The sequence below is a fragment of the Barbatula barbatula genome (assembly GCF_947034865.1).
Source record: "Barbatula barbatula genome assembly, chromosome: 8".
NCBI lineage: Eukaryota > Metazoa > Chordata > Actinopteri > Cypriniformes > Nemacheilidae > Barbatula > Barbatula barbatula.
The window spans coordinates 16,307,006-16,331,834 of NC_136771.1; the positions used below are offsets into that span (position 1 = coordinate 16,307,006).

The 24,829-nt window shown below is 36.6% G+C and overlaps 3 protein-coding genes across 6 annotated transcripts; 1 reads left to right on the forward strand and 2 right to left on the reverse strand.

The window, feature by feature from the left end:
• Nucleotides 1-563: 563 nt before the first annotated feature.
• spag5 (sperm associated antigen 5) lies at nt 564-17,581 on the reverse strand. The gene is made up of 26 exons (XM_079461438.1): nt 17,438-17,581; nt 16,913-16,953; nt 16,626-16,739; nt 14,490-16,513; nt 14,164-14,353; nt 13,575-13,691; nt 13,388-13,480; nt 13,169-13,282; nt 12,870-12,989; nt 11,968-12,060; nt 11,748-11,882; nt 10,892-10,985; nt 10,650-10,797; nt 9,706-9,756; nt 9,454-9,628; nt 9,227-9,360; nt 8,952-9,120; nt 8,406-8,523; nt 5,664-5,741; nt 5,029-5,155; nt 2,942-3,074; nt 2,756-2,836; nt 2,486-2,635; nt 2,178-2,252; nt 1,634-1,714; nt 564-1,544 (listed from the first exon to the last, which is right to left on the reverse strand). The coding sequence occupies exons 2-26, from the start codon at nt 16,919-16,921 to the stop codon at nt 1,473-1,475; spliced, it is 4,695 nt and encodes a 1,564-aa protein (XP_079317564.1). The 5' UTR covers nt 16,922-16,953; nt 17,438-17,581; the 3' UTR covers nt 564-1,472.
• Nucleotides 17,582-17,665: 84 nt separating this feature from the next.
• Nucleotides 17,666-20,818, forward strand: trmo (tRNA methyltransferase O). Of its 2 annotated transcripts, none has more exons than XM_079462925.1 (6): nt 17,666-18,259; nt 18,339-18,484; nt 18,627-18,801; nt 18,885-19,042; nt 19,507-20,058; nt 20,243-20,818. In XM_079462925.1, the coding sequence occupies exons 1-6, from the start codon at nt 18,171-18,173 to the stop codon at nt 20,446-20,448; spliced, it is 1,326 nt and encodes a 441-aa protein (XP_079319051.1). In that variant the 5' UTR covers nt 17,666-18,170; the 3' UTR covers nt 20,449-20,818. The 2 variants fall into 2 exon arrangements, with proteins under 2 accessions (XP_079319051.1, XP_079319052.1); XM_079462926.1 differs by having other exon boundaries at nt 19,528-20,058; nt 20,243-20,813.
• Nucleotides 20,572-22,228, reverse strand: hemgn (hemogen). Of its 3 annotated transcripts, none has more exons than XR_013787041.1 (4): nt 22,056-22,219; nt 21,524-21,634; nt 21,047-21,348; nt 20,572-20,955 (listed from the first exon to the last, which is right to left on the reverse strand). XR_013787041.1 is itself a non-coding variant. In XM_079462929.1 (4 exons), the coding sequence occupies exons 1-4, from the start codon at nt 22,111-22,113 to the stop codon at nt 20,855-20,857; spliced, it is 540 nt and encodes a 179-aa protein (XP_079319055.1). In that variant the 5' UTR covers nt 22,114-22,228; the 3' UTR covers nt 20,572-20,854. The 3 variants fall into 3 exon arrangements, 2 of the variants coding, with proteins under 2 accessions (XP_079319055.1, XP_079319054.1); XM_079462929.1 differs by having other exon boundaries at nt 21,556-21,634; nt 22,056-22,228; XM_079462928.1 differs by having other exon boundaries at nt 21,544-21,634; nt 22,056-22,228.
• Nucleotides 22,229-24,829: the final 2,601 nt, after the last annotated feature.

The window sequence follows — 24,829 nt, forward strand, 5'->3', positions numbered from 1 at the left end:
CTATACAAGGCTGTGTGTGACTGAATCTTTACGATTAAATCGCTTTTTTTGAGGATTTCAGACAAATCCTATACAATTTCACATTTCTAAGTTGAATAAATTAACACAACGAATTAATATATTAATAATCATGTAGTCATATAAAATAGTAATTTCATTAAATTATTGATTTCTATAAGACGTCAGAAAATTTGAAATTTAACAAAACCAATTTTTAAAGCAGGACATAACAAACAATTCTAAAGAATAAAAAGGATTAATAAAGAGTAACAATAAGGCTGTCAATTTCCCATCCAATTCAAAACAGCTTAACAGAAGACAAAAAAACTGAGTTTATTTTGAAATAACATTAGTTTGTATCAGGAATTCCTTACAAAAACAAAACGTTTGCAGCAAGCTTTTAATTGTATGTAAAAAACGGACGAACAATATAAATGGAATAATATAACCATTGTTGCTGCTGTTAATAATATTGGTTTCACTAACAATATTTTATGAATTATAAACTAATAAAAATATTAGTTGCTCAGGACCAGAGAAATGGAAAAAGAATGAAAACAAGTGCCCAATCTGTCAGCTTTTTAATGATTGTGAACAAAGCAAAGTAAATCCAAAAAGCAAGCACCCATAAAACAGTTCTAGCATGGTGAAAGCAATCGCTGACATTAATGCAACCAATACAAACATTTTTAGTTGCTCTAATCAACTAACTAAAATAATTTATCATTTTTAGTAAGAAACTTTTTATATATCCCCTATAAGACAGGACTGAGATTTCAGAGTATTTGAGTGGTAATTGTAAAACTAAAAAAATCTGATTTGAAAGAATTGTATGACTTCAACCTAATGAAACCCAATCGTATTATTGACAAATTCAAACAAGCTTTACAGATCAGGTGGATCTTGAAGAGAAAAAAGTCAAAAGAGTTGTGTTGATTTTAAATGGTAGCTGCAAAGAAGAAAGAGAGGTATTGAGTACCAGTGAAGCAGAAGAGCACATCACACTGAACATTGTGCTAGAATAAGAGAATTGAAACAACTTTTTATCAGGTTTCCACAAGCACTGGCATGATCAGAATCACTGTGGTTAACTACTGGACTTCATCTGCTCTTCAACCAGCCATTATATGATATATCACAGTCAGTTAATAGTGTTAAACACTATCCAGAATTCATGTATTATGTTGAAAACACTTGGCAACGTTTTTTAAATGTTTAGTTTAATATATATCTACAGATCTTTAATTGATGACACAAACAAATATTTCAATAATTTTTTAAACACTGTCAGTCTACCGGTTGTTACAAAATGAGCTCATTGGCTCACATATCCCAAAATATGCTACCTAAAGTTAACAACAGCCACAGACACTTCAGTTTAAATAAGAAACTATGAGAAGAAAATTACAAAAAGAACATTAATTTAACCGTTATATGCTTAAAAAATAACAGAGATCGAAATGTGTAACAACTTATCCAAGGAATTCTACAAGCTTTTGGAGTTCAGGACAGCTCTTGACAAGATCGGGAACAGAAGACAATGTCTGTGGATGAGAAATCGGACATTTGTAAACATTTCCAATGCACAGATTTTATAAATAGGCAGATTTGTAAATTTATAGGGGCCTCTTACCCGCCTCACTGTCTCAATCATATCATCAAGCAGATGTAGTTCTCGTTCCATTTTGGTCTGGTTCATGGCATGGACCCTTTGCTACAGTTAATAAAACACAGAATTGACATTAGAAGCGCACATAACACACAAAAATCAACAACATTATTAAGTCCAGCGGTCTCTACTGGTGGTGGACGTAAAGCCCCTTCTGCGACATTTATGTTTTCAATCAGTTTTTTAAAATTACAATTACACATGTTATAAATGTTTAATAAACTCAGAATTTCTGATATATGGGCAAATATAATTATAGTTCATGTATAATTGTTTATTAATCAAAAAGGTGTTTTTGATTTGAAAATGTTGAGAACTACTCTAATTCATCTAGAACTTAAAGCAATTTGTTTAAACAGCACGCATTATACTTTTGGTCATAGATAAAAATAGAAACGTAATCATAAAATATATACATTCAAGAATTCAACTAAAGCTTGATTTTCAATTCCCGAGTAATAACACATGCGTATCTGGGTCACTCAGTGATGGAAATGTAAGCACTTACATGTCTCTTTGCTCGCTCTAGGACCTTGGCACGATTTTCCTCATTTTCCATTAAATTTGCCTTGAGTTTCTCAACCTAAGAACAGAGGGTGTTTGCATAACGCAAGAAAGAAAAGCTTACTAAAACGGCCCCTTACAATGAGGAGTTTATTGAGGTTTACGGTGATGTAATAAAATGCTATTTTTGGTTTGTGAGCAAAATAATTCAGGCTTAGGTTAGTGGTGTATTGGGGTTTATTGGAATAATACAGTGTAATTGTATTATATTATGTTTATTGCTAGTGAGAGAAAATCTGGAAGCTATCATACCTCTCTGAGCAGTTTAATTCTTTCATCTAAAGCTGTAGTACTGGCAGCTGATTGGAAACCGGATCGCTTAAGCTCCTCCCTCAGGACCTGAGCCTCCACCTGTGCCTGTTGCTCCGATCGACGCAAATCAGCAACCTCTCGACGCAACTCCTGTTTACCACAACCAGCTAAGATTAGTTATTATAAAACACAAAACCTGTGTGGTTATCATGGTCTAAAAAAGGTATGAGGAAATATTACCAGTATTATATACTGTCAATGTGTACTTACACTATTTTCTGCTCTGTATTTGTGAGCTGCTTCCATTTTTTCCTCCAGCTCACTACAAAGTTTCCTTAGGCTTCTTTCGTCCTTTAAAAAACATTGAAAATTCATTGCAAAATTACAACCCATAATGCTAAGGCAAAAACATCCAGAAAAGCAATAATAAATATGAAAAATGTCAGCATGAGTTACATGAGTTTTCTGCTGCAGGGCCACAGCATCCTTTTCCACCCGAGACTGTAGTCTAACAACATTCTGCCTCAACTCGGAGATCTCCAGAGTGTGTCTCTGAGACGCTTCCTGCAGCGCCTCCTGCAGGCCGCATCTAAGAAAGCAAGTCATAAACATAAATGTTACCAAAAATGATGGGGTGAGGCAATGTCTCAAACTACAAATTAGTGCAGCTGTTCGGATTATGGATTTTATCAAAATTAAGATGTAACCTTACCTACATTTGTATCAAATCCATTTTTATTACCAACAAGCAGAGGTGGACAGTAATAAAGTCAATTTACGGCTGGCTTTGAAGGGCCATTTGGCAGATTTTGTTACGCAAATAAAGCAACCCTGAGATTTTCCCCGCTAAACTAATGTAAACGTCGGCGCTAGTACACAGCTGAAAGTGCTCTAAAAAGGCAAAAAGAACAAGAAAAGACGAAAAAGGCACATGCTAAAGTGTAGTTTAATGATCTGTGTGTTCAACTATGTGTGATGCATTGCTGAGAACGAGCGCTATGATCAGTCAAAGATCATAGAAGACATTGGCATAATAACTAATTGGTAAATAAACATCAAATACACCTTGAGCTACAAGACAGAGAAAATGGAAAGTTTTCATTAACAATTTCATGAGATCGCATAGCCAGTGTTAAGGAAGTGTACATGGGTGTGAACTTCTTATCTGCTGCGATATCATTTAAAGCCGTTTGGAAAATGAATTCCTGCTGAATAAAAACAATAGAACCCTGCCCAAAATACAACAGAAAATGTCATGAATTTAATGGCTATAATGGAAATTGTATTGTATGGATACTTGTTGTCTACCTTTGATGGATTCTATTGGTGGGTAAATCCTATTGGAATAAAACCCAAAACACACTAAAAAGAAAGAAATTATAGAATTTTTTTTTAATTCTAATTCACAAATTCATTGTTTTTGTTTCAGCAGGAATGGTATTTGCAGTTAAACAACAGTATCCACAAATTTAAAATGTTCTCTATACTCCGTTTAAGCTATTTTTAGTAAAACCACATTAACTAAAAAAATACCATAGTAGCTATAGTTTGTGTTTGTAGTTTAACCATACTCCGATTAAGCTATTTTTAGTAAAACCACATTAACTAAAAAAATACCATAGTAGCTATAGTTTGTGTTTGTAGTTTAACCATACTCCGATTAAGCTATTTTTAGTAAAACCACATTAACTAAAAAAATACCATAGTAGCTATAGTTTGTGTTTGTAGTTTAACCATACTCCGATTAAGCTATTTTTAGTAAAACCACATTAACTAAAAAAATACCATAGTAGCTATAGTTTGTGTTTGTAGTTTAACCATACTCCGATTAAGCTATTTTTAGTAAAACCACATTAACTAAAAAAATACCATAGTAGCTATAGTTTGTGTTTGTAGTTTAACTATGGCAATACAAATGGTAATAAATCCAACAAACACACTACAGTTTACTATATACAAGAACCTTACTACTTATTGGTAAAAGGGATATATAAAAAATAAAAACACTGCTCATAAATACATAAAGTATATGCCTAGAGGGATAATAAGGCTAAATCATCATATATCTAAACTAAACAAAGATCTTAAAGGAGCCATTACAAAATAAACCCCCACTGACATTCCAAGGTAGGAATAACAATGACTATGGAAAGTGAATAGGCAAATTTTGAAGTAAACTACAAACTTTAATACCACTGATACTGTGAGCTACGTAAAAGCTTACTTCTGTACTTTTACTTAAGTAAGAATCTGTCTTTACAACTTTTACTTGTAGTAATATTTGACCAGTAGTATCTGTACTTTCACTCAAGTAAGGAAGTTATGTACCCCGTCCACCTCTGCAACCAAGAGACAATTGTAAACAACTTTATTTACAGCACAAAGAACTTGATTGAGTCGACTTTGTTCTATTACCAGTGAGAATGTGTGATTTAAGATGTTATTCATGTAAAAAAGGAAAAATTCACAATTTATTTTTTCTGCCCAAATCATGCTCATAATTACAAACTAGCTCTGTTGTGACCAGCATTTGAGTAACTCACATGGTCTGCTGCAGAGTCTGCTGTTCTGTGTCTTTCTGGACTTTCAGCTGGTCAATGGTCATCTGAAGATTGGAAATGGTCTCATCAAGATCTGACAATAGCTCCAACACACAGCTTCGTCTCTCATCTGAGACAACACAAGTATATTAACATCAACCATTAATAAGACACATTTTTACAATAGGTAAAATAACAGAATTATACATTTTAAATGAAATGTGATCAAATATATTTCATGTTCACTTACACAATGTTTATAAGAGTGTACGATTACAATGCATGAGTAAAGGGTTAATGAATGTGAATGTGTTTATTAAACACCCATGTCATTTTCACCAGTAGAGGTTGTATATTCAAAACAATCACAAAGCCACAGCTTGATGTTAATGTTACACTCTCAGAAAGCCGATAGCTTGACACAACTACTACTACAGCATTATGTTCACGAGACTCAATGTTTGCCAGGGTTCAAATGTTGAGTATGAAGTTATACTGGATAAAATCGTAAATTTGTCTGGAATTAAACAATGTCGGAAATATTTGGGTTGAATTAAGCACAAAAAGTACAAATACAATGTTTTTTCTATGAAAAGAAATCACACATAGTGTTTTTAATCAGTAGAGAGAGACTGTACCTTTCTCTTCTTTTTGTGTGTTTGGGGGTATTCGGGTAAAAGCACTGATTTCACTGCCAATGCCATCTTGTTGCTCCTCTGAAAAACATACAGGTCTGCTGTAGATGATTACACCATCGTCACACTTTAATCTTTCATTAGCATCAAAAAAATAACTAATTAAAATTATTGAAATTTCTAAATATTCTCAGCTTTGTCATTGAACTAAAATGCTGCAAACTGACACTTTAAATTAGTTACAGCTGCTGTAATGGTCAATATCACTATAAAGTGGCTTTGGTGTTCTCATCAGAATCACAGAGCCATCATGAACAAAGCAGAATGACATTTTGAGGTTTATTATAAATGGCCAAATATTTACACACATACAACTACAACCCCAAAACAGAAAAAGTTGGGACAAAGTCTTAAATTAAAATTAAAACTGAAAACAGTGATCTGAAAACCCTTTTTGGTGTGTATTGCACTTAGAAACTTTAGACTAACCTTTGTCTGATGTTTTACAAGATTAATTTTATTGTCTCTTCAAAATAAACACATATGCATTTTGAGTCTTGCAACATATTCCAAAAAAAGTTGGGACAGTAAAACATTTACCACTTTGTAACATTGCCATTTCCTTTCACAACACTCAAAAGACGTCTAGGGACAGAAGACACCAAGTGATTTAATGTTTCAGGTGGAATTTTGTCCCATTCTTCCTGTAAACATGTCTTGAGGTGTGCAACAGTATGAGGTCTTCGTTGTCGCATTTTACGCTTCAAAATGCGCCACACATTTTCTATTGGAGACAGATCAGGACTGCAGGCAGGCCAGTCCAGCACCCGCACCCTGTTCTTTCGCAGCCATGCCTTTGTAAGGCGTGCAGAATGTGGCTTTGCATTATCCTGTTGAAATATGCATGGCCGTCCCTGGAAGAGGCGTCGTCTTGAAGGCAGCATATGTTGCTCTAAAATCTTTATGTACTTCTCAGCATTAATGGTGCCATCACAGAAGTGCAAGTTACCCTTGCCAGTGGCACTGACGCAACCCCAGACCATGACAGACCCTGGTTTCTGTACTTGTTGCTGATAACAGTCTGGTTGGTCCTTTTCAACTTTGGTCCGCATCACCCGACGTCCATTTTTTCCAAAAAAAACCTCAAAAACTGATTCATCTGACCATAATACACGTTTCCACTGTGTCATGGTCCATTCTAGATGTCTCCGAGCCCAGACACGTTGACGGCGCTTATGGACACTGTTAAGATAAGGCTTCCTTTTGGCACAGTAAAGTTTGAAGTGGCATTTGTGGATGTAGTTTCGTATTGTGCTGCTTGACAAAGGTTTGTCAAAGTAATTCTGAGCCCATGTGGTTATATCAGCTATGGAAGAATGACGATTCTTGATACAGTGCCGTTTTAGGGCACGGAGGTCACGGGAGTTCAGCTTAGGCTTGCGCCCTTGGCCTTTACGCACTGAAATTGCACCAGATTCCTTGAATCTTTTAATGATGTTGAATACCGTAGAGGACGAAATATTCAAATCTCTTCCTATCTGTCTTTGAGAAATACTTTTTTTAAACTTTTCAATAATTTTGTCACGTGTTTCTTGGCAAACTGGTGATCCCCGGCCCATGTTTGCTGCTAAAGGACTAGGCCTTTCCTGGGTGCTGGTTTTATACCAAATCATGACTACAATCACCTGTTGACATCACCTATTTCAAATCACATCGTTAAAAAATGTTTTACCTCATTATAGTCCAATATCTACCCTCCGTCCCAACTTTTTTTGAAAGGTGTTGCAGGCATCACATTACAAATGTGCCTACATTTTCCATGAAATAGTTTTTTTTTCTTTTTCAACATTTGATATGTTGTCTGTACCCGTTTTGCAACTAAATATGAGTTTATGAGATTTGCAGATTATTACATTTTGTTTTTATTTGCATTTTACACAATGTCCCAACTTTTTGGGTTTTTTTCTCATAATATTCTTCATTGGGTGTAATAGGTGAATCATTTTGGAAAGATATTTGGAATATTCTTATTGTCCTTAGAATAGAATAGAACTTTTTATTTAATTCTATTGTCATGATAAGAATTGTGCACATGTCCCTGAAATGGAATGCCCCTTTAAGTAATCAACTGTTTCAGTGAAATACCGTACCCTATTTTGCCTATCCTCAGTGGATTTTTATTTTACTTTGAATTTGTCCATGACAGGGTGGACATCTTATGTGGTTTAAGCATACATTGTCTGCTTGCAGTAAATAATTAAAATGTGGGAGCTTGACCAACATAAATTTCTAACAGCCGAAGGTCTCCTTAATACAACTAATTTGAAAGGGATCATTTACTAACCCTCTCGTCATTTTAACCTGTTTGACTTCCTTCCTGCCTTCCGCAGAACACAAAAGAAGATATTTGGAAGAATGTGGATAACCGAGCAGTGGTGGCAGCCATTAAATTCAATTGTATGGACACAAAACCAATGCAAGTGAATGGTTGCCATAGCTGTTCGGTCAACAAACTTTTCTTTTAATATCTTTCGTGTTCTTTGGAAGAATGAAAGTACAAGAGGCAATAACAAGAGGGTGAGTAAATGATAGAATTTTCATTTTCGGGTGAACTATCACTTAAAGTTAAATGGAAAATTTACCTTGAAATGCAAACTGTTTACAACATATTATGATTTTTATTATTTTCTTAACTTGACTCGATACAAAACATAGTGTCTTATTTTAAAGAAATGTCAAACACACCTGAAACCACAGGAGGCTGCGTGTCAGATTCCTTCATCATGGCCACCATAATGGAATCCACAAAAGAGTTAGAAGGATGTCGATGAGACTGCAACATCTTATCTGAACTTTCGGATTCCTGTGCAGTAAAATAAACAAATCATTACCAGGACAAGCGTACCAAACTGTTGTTTAACCGGGAATAAGTTTGAGGAGGAGTTACTTATCTATTCATTTCCAAATGAGTAAATTAAGAGCATAAATGATAGGAACTTTAAGGCATAGTTCACTCAAAAATACTGTGACCGTTACTATTCGTGTTGTTCAAGACCTGTAGGACTTTCTTTTGTGGAACCCAAAATGTTGTTTTGCTACCAATATATCTTCTTTTGTGTTCTGAAGACAAAAATAAAGTCATACAGTTTGGGAGTGACATAAGGGTGTGTAAATAAAGAAAGTAATTTAATTTCTGAGTGAACTATCCCTTTAAGAACAATTCAGACATCCAAAACAATAATATATAACATTAAGTCAAAGCATGAACATTGACACGTTTAAAACGGAGACCTTGTTGCTTAGAGATTCTTTTAAGATGTTAGTGAGAGAGCAGACTCTATGGTTTAGAAGGAGGACATCTTTAGATGCCTGAGCCATCTTCTCTCCTTGTTCCAGCAGCAACTGTCGAGCTTTATCTCGTGTGCTGTCCAGCTCTTCCTGAAGAGAGTCCTTCTCAAGCCTTGACGCATAAGAGACAGCATCAAAAAATTTTTTTATTTCTGATCAGAATTACATTTTAGAAAAACATTACACTTAAGAGGGTATGGACAGGAATAGGTTTATACCGTAGTTGTCCCAGTGCTAGTTTCAGGTCTTCACACTCTAGGTTTCTCTCTCTGAGGCCCTGTAAGTGACAGCGCAGCAATCTCTCACTTTCCTCCATTTGTTCCCTTGCCATTTCATTCTCTGCCTGCAGAAACTGAATGAACAAAGAAAAACACAATGTAGGGGACCTGATATGAGATCTAATGTAAATAATATCTGCTAAATTTGTTGTATGGAAATGACTAACCTCTGTCATTTCTTTGGCACTTGACAGTTCAGTCTTGATCTGAGCGAGTTGATTGAGCTGACGGTGATGAATCTCAGCTTCAGCATGGAGTTCTTGAATCAGACTTTCTCTCTGTGATAGCACTCCTTCATAATCCTGTATTTGTTTCCTGGTCGTCTCCAACTCTACCTCAAGACTACCAAAGCATTTGTATAAGCATACATAAGCATACAGCCATAAACAAAAGAAGACAGATGGGATTCACAGATTTACCCGTAAGCTTTCTCAGTAGCTTGATGACTGTCATGCACTGCCTGCTGCATCCTAAAGTAGGCAAACAAATTGTAAATATAATATATAGAATGCTTTTAACCAAACAGTTCATGGACCCCATTGGTTATCATAGAAGGGAAAAATTAGGAATGGACCGACGGGTGGTAACAATAACCGATAATTTTTTAACATTGGAAGCTGATAACTTATATATTTGCCAATATACAGTCTCTTAATATTTACATAAAAATCCTCAAGATTGAAACAATATGCAAAAAGTGGACAACTGCTTTGATTTTAAAACATTCACTGCAGAAAACAAGGTAACCCTTTGCTCTCTTTTTACCCCTGAAAAACCTACTTTAAACTAGTTAACCATTCTTTAACCTTCAAACTTTCGTGGGGTATTTTTCATTGAATAACCAATGATAAATGTTCTTCCAGAGCAACCCAGAAAAAGGTTCTTAGTAGCCACATGTCTAACAGGTCTCAAGAAAGAAAGCATTCAGTCAGCAATCTGATTCAAACAATATGCTTTTGTTCCTATAATGTACACATTCATAAATACTGTATCGACATCAACCATGTTTTGCTAATAGCAGTAAGTGAATGATCACATACTTTAGTGAATTTTGACTGTGACACAGGCAGCTGAAGAAGTTTAACCAGAGGAAATTATTATTTATCAGCTATAATGTACCAGACACATTTTATTTCTCAATATGGCTGATAATTTATCGTGCATCCCTCAAAAAAATACAATGGTTGTCAATGGGGTACAAGAACTGTTTGGTTATAAGCATTCTTCCAAAATTCTCTCTCTAAACGTCTCCTCTGAAAATACGGTGTGAATGCAGTATTTCCAAACCAATGTTTGTGTCTGTTAAGTAATACAAAGACAACTGAATTCAAAAGGCAAGTTTCAAGAGTGGTTGATTACACACTTGGTGGTCTCAGAAGCAAGGGTCTTTTCTAGGAAGGCATATGAGGCCAAGGTGGACGTGACAGTGGCCGAGAGCTCTGTGTTCGTCCTCTGCAGCTGAAATCGCTCCCCTTCTTCCCGATTCAGCTGCTCCCTAAGCACTGACATCTCTGAATAAACACACGCAGCGTCAAGCAAAAGCTTGCCCTTATGACTAAAACACACAATAACCCAATTGAAAGACATAATAAACCACTGTTCTACCTGATGTCATGATGGTCTGCTGCATGTTCAAGTCTGCAATCTGTTCACTAGCATTTTGCAAGCTTGACCTCATCTGCTCCACTTCATCCTCCAGCTGGGGATTTATGAAAAAGTAATAAAAGATAAAGAATGTGTTTTAATGTTATCGAAAGATAGATTAAAGGGTAACTTCATAAAACAAATAGTATTGTATTTTGTATTAAAGATCGGATAAAATGCCGGAAGCAGGGTAAACGCTTGTCCGGTAAATGCTCTAGCTCGGTTCACTACATAGAACAGTTGCAGAGACTTTATGCTGATTTGTCTAACATATATCAGATCTTGATGATAATAAAAAAAAATCGCTTAAAAAACAATGTTTTTGTAATGTTTGTTTTCCCTATTTTTACATCTCCCAGTAAACCATGAACAAATCGGACGCTACTTTTGCTTTTGGTAAATAAAATGAAAGCCTGTGAGAAAACAAGCTGAATGTGTGCCAGATATGAACTGCATGCGGCAAGTGAATCGAAGTCATACTGTAATGTCTGTGTTTTGTTGGCAATCGGCGTGAATGTGCATAATATAAAAAACACAAAAGGGTTAATGCGATGATGTATTGTGTGCTCGTGCTGTAGTTTCGTCCCCCCTGCCTGCTTCCAGGAGCTCGTCTTCTAAAAATAACCGTACGGCTGTATCTCTCTTTTAAAGATTTGATCAAACTAAATACTCTTCGAAGATACGACGTATTAAATACTACTGTATAGGTACTCAAGATTAATATGAGATTGGCCGAAAATGCGTGTGTTACCCGATCTTTAAATTGTTTAAGAACATATGGGTTGAAAAAAAAATAAAACAAAGGTATGAAACGGACCAGGTCTCTCTCCTCCACAGCTCTGTCTCTCATGGCCAGGTGCTGCTTGCTCTGCTCCAGGGCAGTCACAGTCCTCTGATGGAGCTGGTAAAGCACTGGATTTGTCTTCTGAATCAACTCTTGAGCCTTTCTCAGCTGCCAAAAGAAAAAAGGTGGCAAAACAGTTACTTTCTTGCCATTTAATTTTAATCTATAGTGGTGGTTGCATGTGAAGTCTCACCTCCTCCAACAAACTCATGTGATCCTCGTGTTTCCTTTTCAAATGGACATTGGCAGCATTGATAGACTCTGTATAAGACTTGCTCAGTTCAACCTAGGAAAATTTCCACAATCAATATACTTGTTTAACAATTGAAAATTTGGGAATATTTAGTATTTTTTGCGCTGCATACAAAGAAAATCAATGCATATTAAACTAAAAATACATAAAAAAATACATAGAAATTTTCATCTTAGGCCATGTGTCCACCAAAGTGTTATTCCCCAGTGTGTTCTTTTCAACTGTTTGCAATAGAAGTGTCTTGCTTTTAATAAACACCAGCAGCTGGCAATATGTTCCACAGCGCTTAGCGTTTTTGCATACTCAATGTTGGCTCTTGTCATTTTTCCCCCAGTTGACAATAGTTGAAAAATATTTATATTTAGGAAAACGCAGCACTCGTCAATGTCATCATAGTGGCAGGGAAAATACCACACACATTCTACTTGTACATCATATTTCTGTGTCCAGTTGCACTGAAAAACAATGCAGAAGTTAATAATTCTGCTATACTGTAAAGAATCTGACATTTTTCTGGCAGCTGGGACGCCAGAAATGAGCTGTCAAATAACAGTTGTAAAATTACATGTTTTCCCTGTTTTTGTTGAAATAACATCTTATAGCAACCAGTGTCTTGGCTCAAGAATGCTGTCAAGCACCACAGCCTGTGTTCTTAGAAGAGAGCCTGCCGTTTTTAGGCGTGTTACAACACTTTGATGGACACATGGCCTTACTTTTGGTTATTAAAATTTGGTAATTATATACATAAAAGATTACAGGTCATTTCTTCAATCAGGAGATATTTTAATTATTTTAATTCTCATTTAATATTTTAATACGGTGAAGCAGTTGAAATGTCAGACCAGGGATGGGTAGGCCAGCGTGAGTGCGGACATCAGTTCCTGGTGAGATCCAACACTCTTTTCTAGCTCTGCCACCTGACTAGCATGATACTCTCTCAACTGTTGTGTTACACTGAAGGCCTGCACAAAGACAAATGGCAATTTATATAGCAAACAATTACAATAATTGTTGATAGTCAAATATACTTTAAACACCTCATATGTGTTCAATAAATAGCTACAAAAAGAAATGTCTACCAAATAGCTACCAAAACCAGGTACACTGTATTCAGGTAAAATATGGTGAAACGTGTACTTACCACTTCCTTCTCCTGTAGAGCCTTTTCCATGTTCTGTCTCATGACGTTCATCTTCTGATCCATCTTCTGCAGTGTTTCCCTGTATCTTCCATACATAGACTTCATCTGACTGACCTACAGTTCAGTACACGCAACCTAATATGAGCTGTGATTTCAAGGCAAGGATCTTGCATAAAGCAGCGACTACTGATAATTAACTGATGGGAATGAAATACATACCTGTTTAGATAACGTTTCCTGATCAACATTAACCATGTCTCCAATCTGTTTTATTGCGAAGATAGCATCCTCTGTGCTTGACTTAACTGAAAACTGCAGAAGAATTACATTGGTTTTTAATAAAAAAAGCTTTTAAATGTTAAAGGATTGAAAATGTTTGTTTATGAATTTGTAGAGCAACTCTCACCATTTCAACCCTCATCTCTTGAATCCAGTTATATAAACTCTGAAGAGTCTCTTGATCATGCTCGAGACTCTGAATTCTCTCCTGGGCAGTCACATACAAATCTTTGTACATCCCATTCTAACAAACAGAATTTTTTTATTTAATACTACACATAACTGTATATTTAACTCATGTCAAGTTCTGGCTGTGATTTTGTTGTTTTGCGCAACACTTAGCTTTGTGTATAATGTAAAAAACATTTGGGATGCATGACATGTCTCACACCTGGATACAACAAGGTGTTAAAGGGATACAAAAATAAATTCTGTCATCATTTCCTCGCCCTCTTGTCATTTCAACCCTGTATGTCATACTTCTGCAGAACACAAAAAAAACTACATTAAAGAATGTTGGTAACCAAAAAGTGGCGGTGCCCATTGACTTGCATTGGTTTTGTGTCTATACAATGCAGGTGCTGCAATTCTCGGTTACCAACATTCTTCAAAAAGTCTTCTTTGTGTTCGGCAGAAGAAAGTCAAACTACAAGAGGGTGAATAAATGATAGAATTTTAATTTTGGGGTGAACTATGACTAAGCTACATGCCGTCACCTGTCTGAGCTCAGTGTGGTCTGTCTGGATAAGTTTATCTCTGAGATCAGATGGAGAAGTTTCTTTGCTTGGATTATAACTCCGTGCAGAGGTGAGTTGCTGGGAGAGAACCTCCACCATGATGAGCGTGGAAGTCAGTCTCTGCTCCAATTCTGATCTGGACAGATGCTCCAGATTTCCAGAAGTCAGGCTTTGGAGACAGTCACAAAGAGACATGTAGATCGCATTCATGCAACAATTGATGTTATTACATTTAATTAATTAAAAAGTTAAATGAAAGCAAATTTAACTATTTTTCTTGAAGATAGCTGCTAAACTTGACTTACTTCCATAGAAGAGAGTCCGTTCTAGTGCTGGCATCAGAAACATCCTTTACAATCTCTACCACTGCTGAAGTATTCATGCTCCTTTCCACCCCCTGAACAGGGGTTCCCCACACAGAAACACTGCGCTTCTGTACTGGAGATGTGCCCACTGAAGCATTGCAGTGATTCACTGGTGCAGGAGTAGGAGCAACCACGTTTCCGGATGCAAGCATCAAGAGTTCCGCCATCTGTCTGAGCTGTTCCTGAAGAGGCCCGTTGCTGAAAACCGGAGGGTCATTCAATACCTTTTGATTATCCCAATTAGCCTCCAGATCTTTTTCCTGGTGTGGTTTTGCAGAAATGGGTGTGAAGCTTAAAGTATTGGCCAGGGTTGTGGAGTTGAACTGTGGGGGAGGTATGGGACTCTCAGGCAGCTCGGGCCACAGACGGCTCACTGTGTGTTCATATGAAACAGTTCTGCTTACGACAGACATCTTCGGAGTACATGGACTTGTCAGAGGAATAGCACTGGTATGATCTGGTGGAACAGAGACAGCATCGCCAGTCTGATCACGCAGACGCATGACTTCAATCTCGGGAAGAATTCCCTCTTCTTTTAAGCCCAGCGCATTATTATTGACGTTGTTGGATTCAGAATCAGCTATTTTAGAGACGGCATCTCGAGGTGAAGATAAACCCGAGGATAAATTTACCTCTAGACGATGGTCGAGGTGTTCCTCGACAACCTTTTCGGCGATGATGAAGTTGTCCTCATTGGGCAGCTTGTGTTTATCATCGCTGATGGATTGTACAACGTCTGAACATCCCATCTTATTTTCATAATGGCTCAGTGACAAGTGTTGGCTGGCAAAAATGTTTGACGCCTCAATTTCCAGGCCAAAAAAAGATTCAGACATTTTGTCTGTACTGCTTTCATGAGGCAATGTTATATGACCATCTGCATTTTCTGACTTTTCCTTTTGACTTTCTGGGAAAACCTGTGGCTTGGTACAGATCTCAATTTCAGAGCTTGCTTTCTCCATCAATAAATCATCTTCTGTAATATGACAGTAAAAATGGTCAACGTGTTTGCTTCGAGGTGTTAAAACTGCAACGCTTTGACAGTCATTGTGACTGATGTCATTTAAAGAGTGCTGACCCTGTTCCTTGTCAGGATTCACCATACACAAAGACATTTCAGACATCTCGGATAGATTGGCAATTTCTAATTCAACCTCAAAGCAGCTCAAGGATTTAAATGTGATCTCTCCTTGTTGACTAAATGGTTCGTGACGTCTTTCAGAGAGATCAGTATGCTCACCATCGCTGCGGTTGTCTGCGTTTTTCTCACAGTGAGTAATGACATATTCCTCACTTGACTGAGAGGTATGAAACATGGCATCAGCTGTACTTTCCTCAGATGAAGCCACATGGGCCTTCAAATCACAGTACGAGTGATCCATAGGTTGATTATTTACTGATAAAGCCTCTATGTACTCTTCAGAAATGTGAGTTTTGGTACCAAGACTTGGCAAATTATTTCCCAATGCTAGATCCTTTACAAGAATGGATTCATCTGTAATAACTGAGCTTGGGTCTGATATCTGGACCTCCCCATCTAGACACACGAGTGACTTGAATGTGACACTCCCCAGCTCACATCCAGAAGCCTCTTCCCTTTGATTTGACATGGAGGAGAAATCGGAATCATCAAATCTGCACACATGAGGGTATGGATGATCAACATGCTCTTCATCGGTCTGATGATCATATGTACACTCCACTTGGTTGGTTTCATTCAGGTCAGTTTCAGTTGACTGATTATTCTCCATAGCCAGACGTCTGATGAGAATCGACTCATCTGACATTGCAGGTTCATCATCAACTACAACTTCTCCTTCAAGACACACAAAGGATTTTAATTTGACATCTTGATGTTCATCGGTGGCTTCCACAGTTTGTTCATCGCTGTAGGCTTCTGGTGTGTTTGTGATAGTTTGCACATTACATTTGTTGGAAAAGGTTTCCTCTATGGCATTTTCAGGCTATGTGAAAACATAATGTCAAAATATACAATTAATATTAGTACCTAGGCAACACTATTAGGAATAAATAAAATGCAAGTGGAGTTGAAGCACCAAAAACACGACTTCTTACCTTGATATCAGGGATCTTCTCATGTCTGGGGGCATGTTTAGGGATTAATTGAGTCTCCTGCAGATTCAGCAGTTCATTCTGTACATCTCTGAATGGGACTCTGTCTGATCTTTGCTGTAATGTAAACATAAAACTATATTATTAGGGTGCAAACGCTCAATATCATTTTCACAGCTATAACATAGATGAGATGCATTTTAATATTTACATTTAGCAGACGCTTTAATCCAAAACGATTTACAAAGAATTCAGGGAAATATATAATATAGTTAGAAAATAACACTTACATGTGACATTTCCCCAATCGATGACGTTTTCAAATTAATATCTGTAAATACAAGAATACAAAGGTGCACATAATAGACACGTGTAATAAACATTAAATAATATTACAGCACAATCGCCAAGTAAACACAAACTGTCATCCGCTTGGATTGTGCATGAAACAAAACGTTACCGTTAATCATGGTTCACAGTTCTTTAAGACATATAACTTAAATGCATAGCCCTTAATAATATTGCTAGCAAAACTTCTTGTTATGAATGCAATCACAAGATACCACCAAATGTGTACTGACATCATTACAGTAACGTATAATACGTAACGTTAAGCTTATAAACTTCTTTAAACCACGTATGCTAATAAACGTTGCGGTATTGTTAGATTATGGGTGTTCTGATAGTGAGTAAAGTACTTTTGGTTTATATGTCCACAATTGTAACGTCACGGTTAAGATGCAGCATAAACGTTTGTGATCAAAGAACCCCTTAGAGCATTATAAATCGGAATTCAAACAAAATGTGACTCTTACCTCAACACATTTAATTCTCGTGCTTAATGATTCGTGAGCGTTAAACGTAAATGGATCCTTTAATCGTGGATTTAGTCAAATAAACAAAAGCGTTACAGATGTAACCGCCACTCTCACGTTCAAAATGTGACGCACGACCATGTCATTGGACGAAACCAGCGAGTGACATACGGAACCCCGATTAGGTCATACCTGGTTCACAAAACGCGGCTGGAACATTACATTGCCCTCTAGCGTTTGGTTTTAGGACACGAGACCTCGCTTTTCAGAGCAGGGGTCAAAGTGACAGAATTCTTTGTGGTTATTTGACAAGCCCTTTTAAACCGTCCCTTAGTTGTTGTAGATTATCATTTGCAAAATGTCTCAGTCCGTCTCTTCGATGTAGTATACTTCTCAACAACTCTATATTTTTTGTTATTTAATTTAACAAACAGTTTAACAAAATTGCATTAAGACTTAAATCAGTCTCAAAGTAAAACTCGTCCCCATGTGCCCCACACATGGGCAACTTGTGAATCTCTTATTTGAAAGAACCTTTTGTGTGAATCGTGCTTGAAACTCTGCGTGAGTAACCGGTCGTCCAACATTTCTGTGCCGACCGCAAAACACGTGTTCGTGAAGCAGAGTGCGAGGGGGGGTGGAACTGAAAGCAACAAAACCAGTTTACTATTGCAGAATAAAATAGTCATAGTTATACTTATTAGTTTTATTGTTACATTCTGTCATCGTTAAAATGTCAACGCCAGTGTGCACTTGTGCCGAACAAGTCAGAGAACTGACACAACAAGTATCAGTCATGAGAAGAGAGATTAAAAACATGAGGTAGGTTTTGTTGTCTGTATGAGTTGCGTTGATTCTGAAAAGCTCCATTAATTGAATGTTTCATGTTAACCAAACACAGACAGCAGATAGACGGATCTATGCGAGCACATAGGAAAAAGATGTCATCTCTTCATTCGATGCTGAAAGGTTGTAATAACCACGAGTCACAGTTTCAGAGCAAAAGCCCATCAAAGTGCCTCAGTGAGGTGAATCAATTAGAACAAGGTAAGATTAGTGTTATGTGTAAAACAAGCCACACATTCATTGTACAAGACAGTTCACGCTGTCAAGTCATTTGACGCTGTCAAGTCATTTGTTACATTTGTGTTCGCTGGAACTCGTAACGTTATGTCTTTTACTGTCTCAGGGCGCATTTATACGGCTCCGATTGGATACGTCAATTCGTGTTTTGCGGTCAAAAATGGCACACCACGACAACCCACCATATGCAGTTCCTCTCGAGCCATCTTGAAGGTTGAATCTTCAGTCTTCAATAACCCTGATCATTCTTTAATTGGGCTGGAACAGTACTCTCATATCTGGTGTGTAGTAAAAGCACGCCTGGCTGTATCCTCAATTGTACACTACAACAGAAGATTTACATTTGATGCTTGATACTTTACAGGATCATTTTTCTTTTCCATAAGAATGGGCAGTTGAGCTACAAAGCCAAAGTCAAGCCACCCCGTCTGAATGGTCAGAGGGTGGGGGTGTACTCCACCCGTAGCCCCCACAGGCCCAACGCTTTGGGGCTGACTTTGGCTAAACTGGAAAAAATCACAGGTAGGCCTACTATTTGCATTGTTATTATATTAAACTTTAATGGACTGTCATTACAGAATAGACCTTGTTATGTACTTCTAACTTGAAATAGCACAACCCGCTAGTTCACATTTAAAATGTGCCAAAGCTTCCCGTGAAATTCCACTGAAAGTCGGTGATCTTAGAAAGCAAAGCCTGGTGAACAATATCATTTAACAGTTTTCTTTCACCGCTGCAACTGTAATGTTTCATGCGTGATGAAGGAACTTGACGAACAGATATTTATTCATTGTTTAAATCACTATTCTGTGTCATTGATGCATTGAGAAAAATATATTACAATATGTCCAAAGTTAATGCTTTTTATTTGCAAATAGATACTATATATGTAAAAGTCAGCGTTAAAGAGGCACAGTTAATTGATATCAAATCCAGATTAAACATTGAAGTAAAGAAAAATCACTCAATGTTGTTTGATTTTTAAGGAGATACACTTCACTTGTCAGGAGTTGACATCATCACTGGAACACCTGTCCTTGACATCAAACCATATATACCAGACTATGACTCCCCTACAACGAGATCATACGAAACCTTTAAAACGTCATCATTCATAGACCTTCCGATGGCCGAAGACAAGGAGCTAGATGAAGAAACAGACATCTTCGAGACATCTTTAAAACATTTTACAGAGCTTAGCCCAGAAACAAGCATCTCATGTCCAGCCAGTGCTTCAGATTTCTCTCAGTCAAGGTTTGGATGCAGCGGTGTGAATGATGTGCTAGCAGAAGTCAAAGACTACCTCAAACACGGGCATGTGGTCTGTGAAAAGACAGTTGAGGACAAAAACACGGATTCTCCCAAGTGCGATTTAGCAGGACCAACCCCTATCAGTTTATCCAGACTGAGCTTTGGTCGTGAGTTAAACAGCACTATTGCTGCCTGGGTAAGGGCGCCCCCTATCAGTAACCTTGATGTGCGATTTACTGTAAATGCTGAGAAGGAGCTTAAAGAGTTTGTTCCCTGCGACAGTACAGGTACTTATGTTACAAACATTTATGAACATTTGAGATTTTATTTGACTGTATCTTTTGTTATTTTGATCAATTATTTTAAGCTGTAAATTAAACTCATTTATGTTGTCAAATTTAAAATCATAGATGTTAATTGACACATTTTGTAATTAAACCAGTGGTCACATTTGTCATTTTGATTTAACAGACAGCAAAAGGCCAAAGTTCCAGTTCTTGAAAGGACCTGATGAGGCAATGGCAGCCATCCACGGCATTCTCTCAGCTGACCCCAGATCAGTATATCGGCGTGCAAATTGTCCAGACCGTCTGTTTTTCTTCACTCTGGACACAGCTGACATCACTTGCTGGTTTGGAGATGGCTTTGCTGAGGTTGTGAGAGTCAAGCCTCTGTAAGGTTCAGGACCTACTGAACTTGTCTCTCTCTGAACTTACCAAAACAACCTTTTGTGTTTTTTTTATTCTTCCTAAACATAGCTTTTTAAATTGAGAAGATTTTATTATAATAAGAAACAAAGACAACATATAAAAGTTGTTTTATTTCAAATAGTCGGTTACAAATGAACAGATTCTTTTTCACAGAGCCTTAAAAATTTTATCCCCAGAGAGGGGCAACAGTGATGTACTATGAAGTCAATTCTCTTCATTTGTGTTTTATGTATAAACTTTTGTTTGATGAGTAGCATACACAAAAACATGAACAAATTGAATAAATATACTGTATGTTGTTGTTCTAGATTTCCAATTAAAATATTTTGGCCAACTTGTTTGTTGTTTTTGCATTATTATACAAAACAGGTACTCAAATAAGGGGCTCAAGTAGGCTTTCTGGATAGGACGGAGCAGTAGCTGGCACTGAGACTTGAATCTGTTCAGGCACCTCAGTACGCTGTTCACCTTCATCTAAAAAAAAGTACAGAATCAGATTCTTGTAATGCAATAAGTTGTTATGATAGTCCAATAGTATCTAATGGTAAGGGATTATTTCTAATACCTGAATCAATGACAAGGCTTTTTTGAGATGAAGGCACGTCTTCCTCCTCATCAGGTCCTAAATCCTCAATGAAAATCATATTGAGCGTTCTTTCCTTTATTGTTTCCAAAGACACTGGTGCTGGTTGTGGAGTCGCTGTTTCAGCTTCTGTGGGTAATACAGGTGGTGTAATGCAGGGAGGATCTGTTTCCTCAACCACAGTCAAATCTTCTGACACAACTCTCAGGGGCTGTTTGCTTGGACGGCCTTTTCTTCCAGGGGTACCACTGGACCACTTTTTTGCTCTTTTAAGGCTTTGTTCCCTGCAGTCAATATTAGGACAATATTACAAAGTAAATATGTTCAGAATGCTTTTTAGTGTTCTTAATGTTCAAACATGTATTAATTTGTGCATGTAGAATTACCACAATGTGATATAAAAAAAATCAATGATAGTAGTTTTAGTAAGTTTAGTTTTTGTTCAAATCTCATCCCCACCATATCAATGTTATCTTTACCCAGACACCCACTGGTTTGTTGCCTTTTCCTCTGCCTCAGCCTTTCGTTTCTTCAGCAGGTCTCTGTCTCTCAGCCGTAGCCGAATACCACCTACCAAACAAACAAATCAATCCTGGTGTTTTATTTGGAAAATTACAGTTCGCAAACAACAAAAGTCATAGGCATTCTTTTTTTTACGATTGTAAGTGTATCAAACACATGCTCAATGCACCCCAGCCTAACTACAGAACTGTCCGGAGCCCTTAAAAATATATATTATCATGCGCAAAAGAAAAAGAATTAAGCAAGTGTTTAAGTAAACATAGTCCTATACCATGTGTGGAAGACTGTAATTACAGTATAACAAAACATTATTTTAACAAAAGTACAACAAATTATGCACATGATTTAAAGAACGGCTTTATTTTAGTAATTTATTTAAAAAGATCTGCGCGTTATTTCATCTTCAGAAAACTTTAAGCAGTCCTTTGTGATGATTTTATATTGGATTGAATTGAATGAAAAGTCATACCTTCATTAGAAACGTTTATTTCAGATGGCGGATTTTCTTTCTCCAATGTCTCGTCCATTTTGTTGGCCTATCACGAGAATATAAAGTATTGAAATGATAGAGCCAAAAAATTGTGCTCATTTACTTTTCTTGCCTCAGAGAGAATAATTATCTGGTTAAACATTACCGTAGTGCTGGGTGAGTTTGTGCAGTTGTGCTCTTATCTTATTTGCAGAGGTGGAGAACTTGGCACAATATTCACAGAAGAAAGTCAAAAAAGGAGGTCATACAACTGGCTGCCAGCCCTGATTGTATTGCTGTTTAGATATATTTGTATGGGTCTATTTGACAGTTTTTCTGCTTTTAAAATATATTTTATTAACTGGTCCACAAGGCCAAGAGTTGTCTTATGTTATGTGTTAAAAGTGTAGTTAACATTAAAAAACATGAAATAATTCTGTTTGATTGAATGTATATGTAATATAGTTAAGACAACAATAATAACTTCTGAAGATATATTATATCACAGTGCCATCCAAAAAAGCATTTGCTTGATCTTTAGTGGGTGAAATGTTTATGTACACATCCAAATTCATTTCGCTTCTGAATTTTGACAGGCCATCAGGCGTTATAGTACATCATCAATGGGGATGTGTGAGGTTGTCACAAAACACTCACAGTCATTAAATATGCAACAAAGTACTAAACATGACTCCTATAATCTATGTACGGTGTCATTGTCCCAAGCATTATGGTGCCCAAACATAACTAAAACACACACAAACCCAGCAAGGAACAACAAATAAACAATAAAACGTCATATTAAAATAAACACACAAACTTTGACTTTAAGGGCTCTTAATGCAAGTAAAATGACAGCCTTTACTGGCTGGATCTTTTTATCTCTGCTCTTCATTTTCTGGGTGTGTTCACAATCTTTTTAAAACACATTGATGTCTGCTGTCCCACCACATAGATACTGTCACCTCCCTTGGAACAACTGTATAATAAATATTACTGTATATAAGACACTAAGAAAATAAAAACAACCCCACTGCTATAACGTGTTTACAACTGGCATAATAATAGCAGCACAGGACAACATTGTAATACCAAAGGTTGCAATTGGTCACCTTTTGCCTTCATAAAAGCTAAAGTAATTTTTGAAATACTGTTTCCATAATACTGTCTGAGCTGTAAATGTATATAATTTGAAAAGGTTTATTTATTTATTTATTTATATAGAACTAGATTTTGTAAAAAAGAAACATTTGGTTGTATAAAACACCTTCACATTTTAGCTGCTATGCAATCACGCAAAGCATGTACTGAACTTAATTATGCCAACAAAATGGTAACCCAATTACAAATATCTCACTATAGTTATTGCTGTTAAAACTGGGTCAGAGATCTCACATGTTGATATAGTTTTGTTCTATCATCTGAGGCTTTGTATCAGCATGTTAAGTGTCTGTCTGGTGTAGGTGAGCTTTGACCACTGATCTTTGTCAATACAGTCTGTCGATGTAAACAAATGGTGTTATTATTTCTAAATAAACCATAAAAAAGCCTTTACGATGGTCACAATTATATGCTATACAACTTTATAATTGTGACCAATGGATTTGCTATTTAGAAAATAATAATGTGGCTTCTTTGGCAAAAGCTGCCTGTACCTTTGGTAGCTGATATTTGCTTATTTGTAGTATATTTGTAATGTGACTCCACTTCTTTGCAGACGCTTTTGAAATACATTTCCCATTAACCTTAGATGTATTCCTTAGTTTCACTTCATTTCAACCACCTCTACTTGCTATTTAAGGTTCGAAGCCCCATGTAAAAATATGCCCTCTCCTGGTAAATACTTGCTTGAACAACAAACAATACAATATGTGAAAACGTCTGTATACACAATACACAAAAATCATACTCTATTGTAATACTCTTTAAATAATTTAAATTGTATAGATTCGGGTATCTAAAAATAATAAATAAATAATAAAGGATTTTAAGGCCCGGTTTCACAGACAATGTCTTAGTTTAAGCCAGGACTATGCCTTAGTTAAATTAATTACAAAAATACCTTAGAAGAATACATTACTGGTGTGCATCTCAAGAAAAAACAACGGCACTGTATATTTCTATTTCTGGGTAAGTTACATTCGGTTAAGTCTGCGACTAGTCTTAAACCTTGTCTGTGAAACCTCGCCAAAGTGTTTTGAGGAAGATTTTTCTAGTTTATAGGCAGTAACCGTAATTTGAAATTAAGAATGTAAAATTATAAGGCTTTGTTTAAACCACGACTATGACTTATCCTTTTAGCATGTTTAAGATACTTGAATGAAAACAACATCACTGGTGTGATCATATGTTGTATGTATAGCTGCCACCTTGGCCAGGCACTCTTGTAAAAGAGATTTGAATCTCAATTAGTTTTTACCTGGTTAAATAAAGAATGAATCCTTGAAACAAAACAATTGCGCTGATACATTTTAAGATGTCAGGGCAAGTTATTTTCAGTAAAGACAGTTCTAGCATAAATTTCAGTCTGCGACTGAATTTTGAGTAGGCCTACTTTAGTATCGTTGAGTGTATACATTTTTTTAAATACTTAACATTTATTGGCAAAACCTAGCCACCTAATGTTTTGTGTTAGGAAGTGTACGAAGTGACGGATATACACAAAACGCTGTCATTTGTGAAACAAATACATTCATGTTTTAGTATGTTCTAATATAAACACGACTTCTTATTCAAATTAAAATACAATGTAAAGTAAAAATCTATTCCCTTTG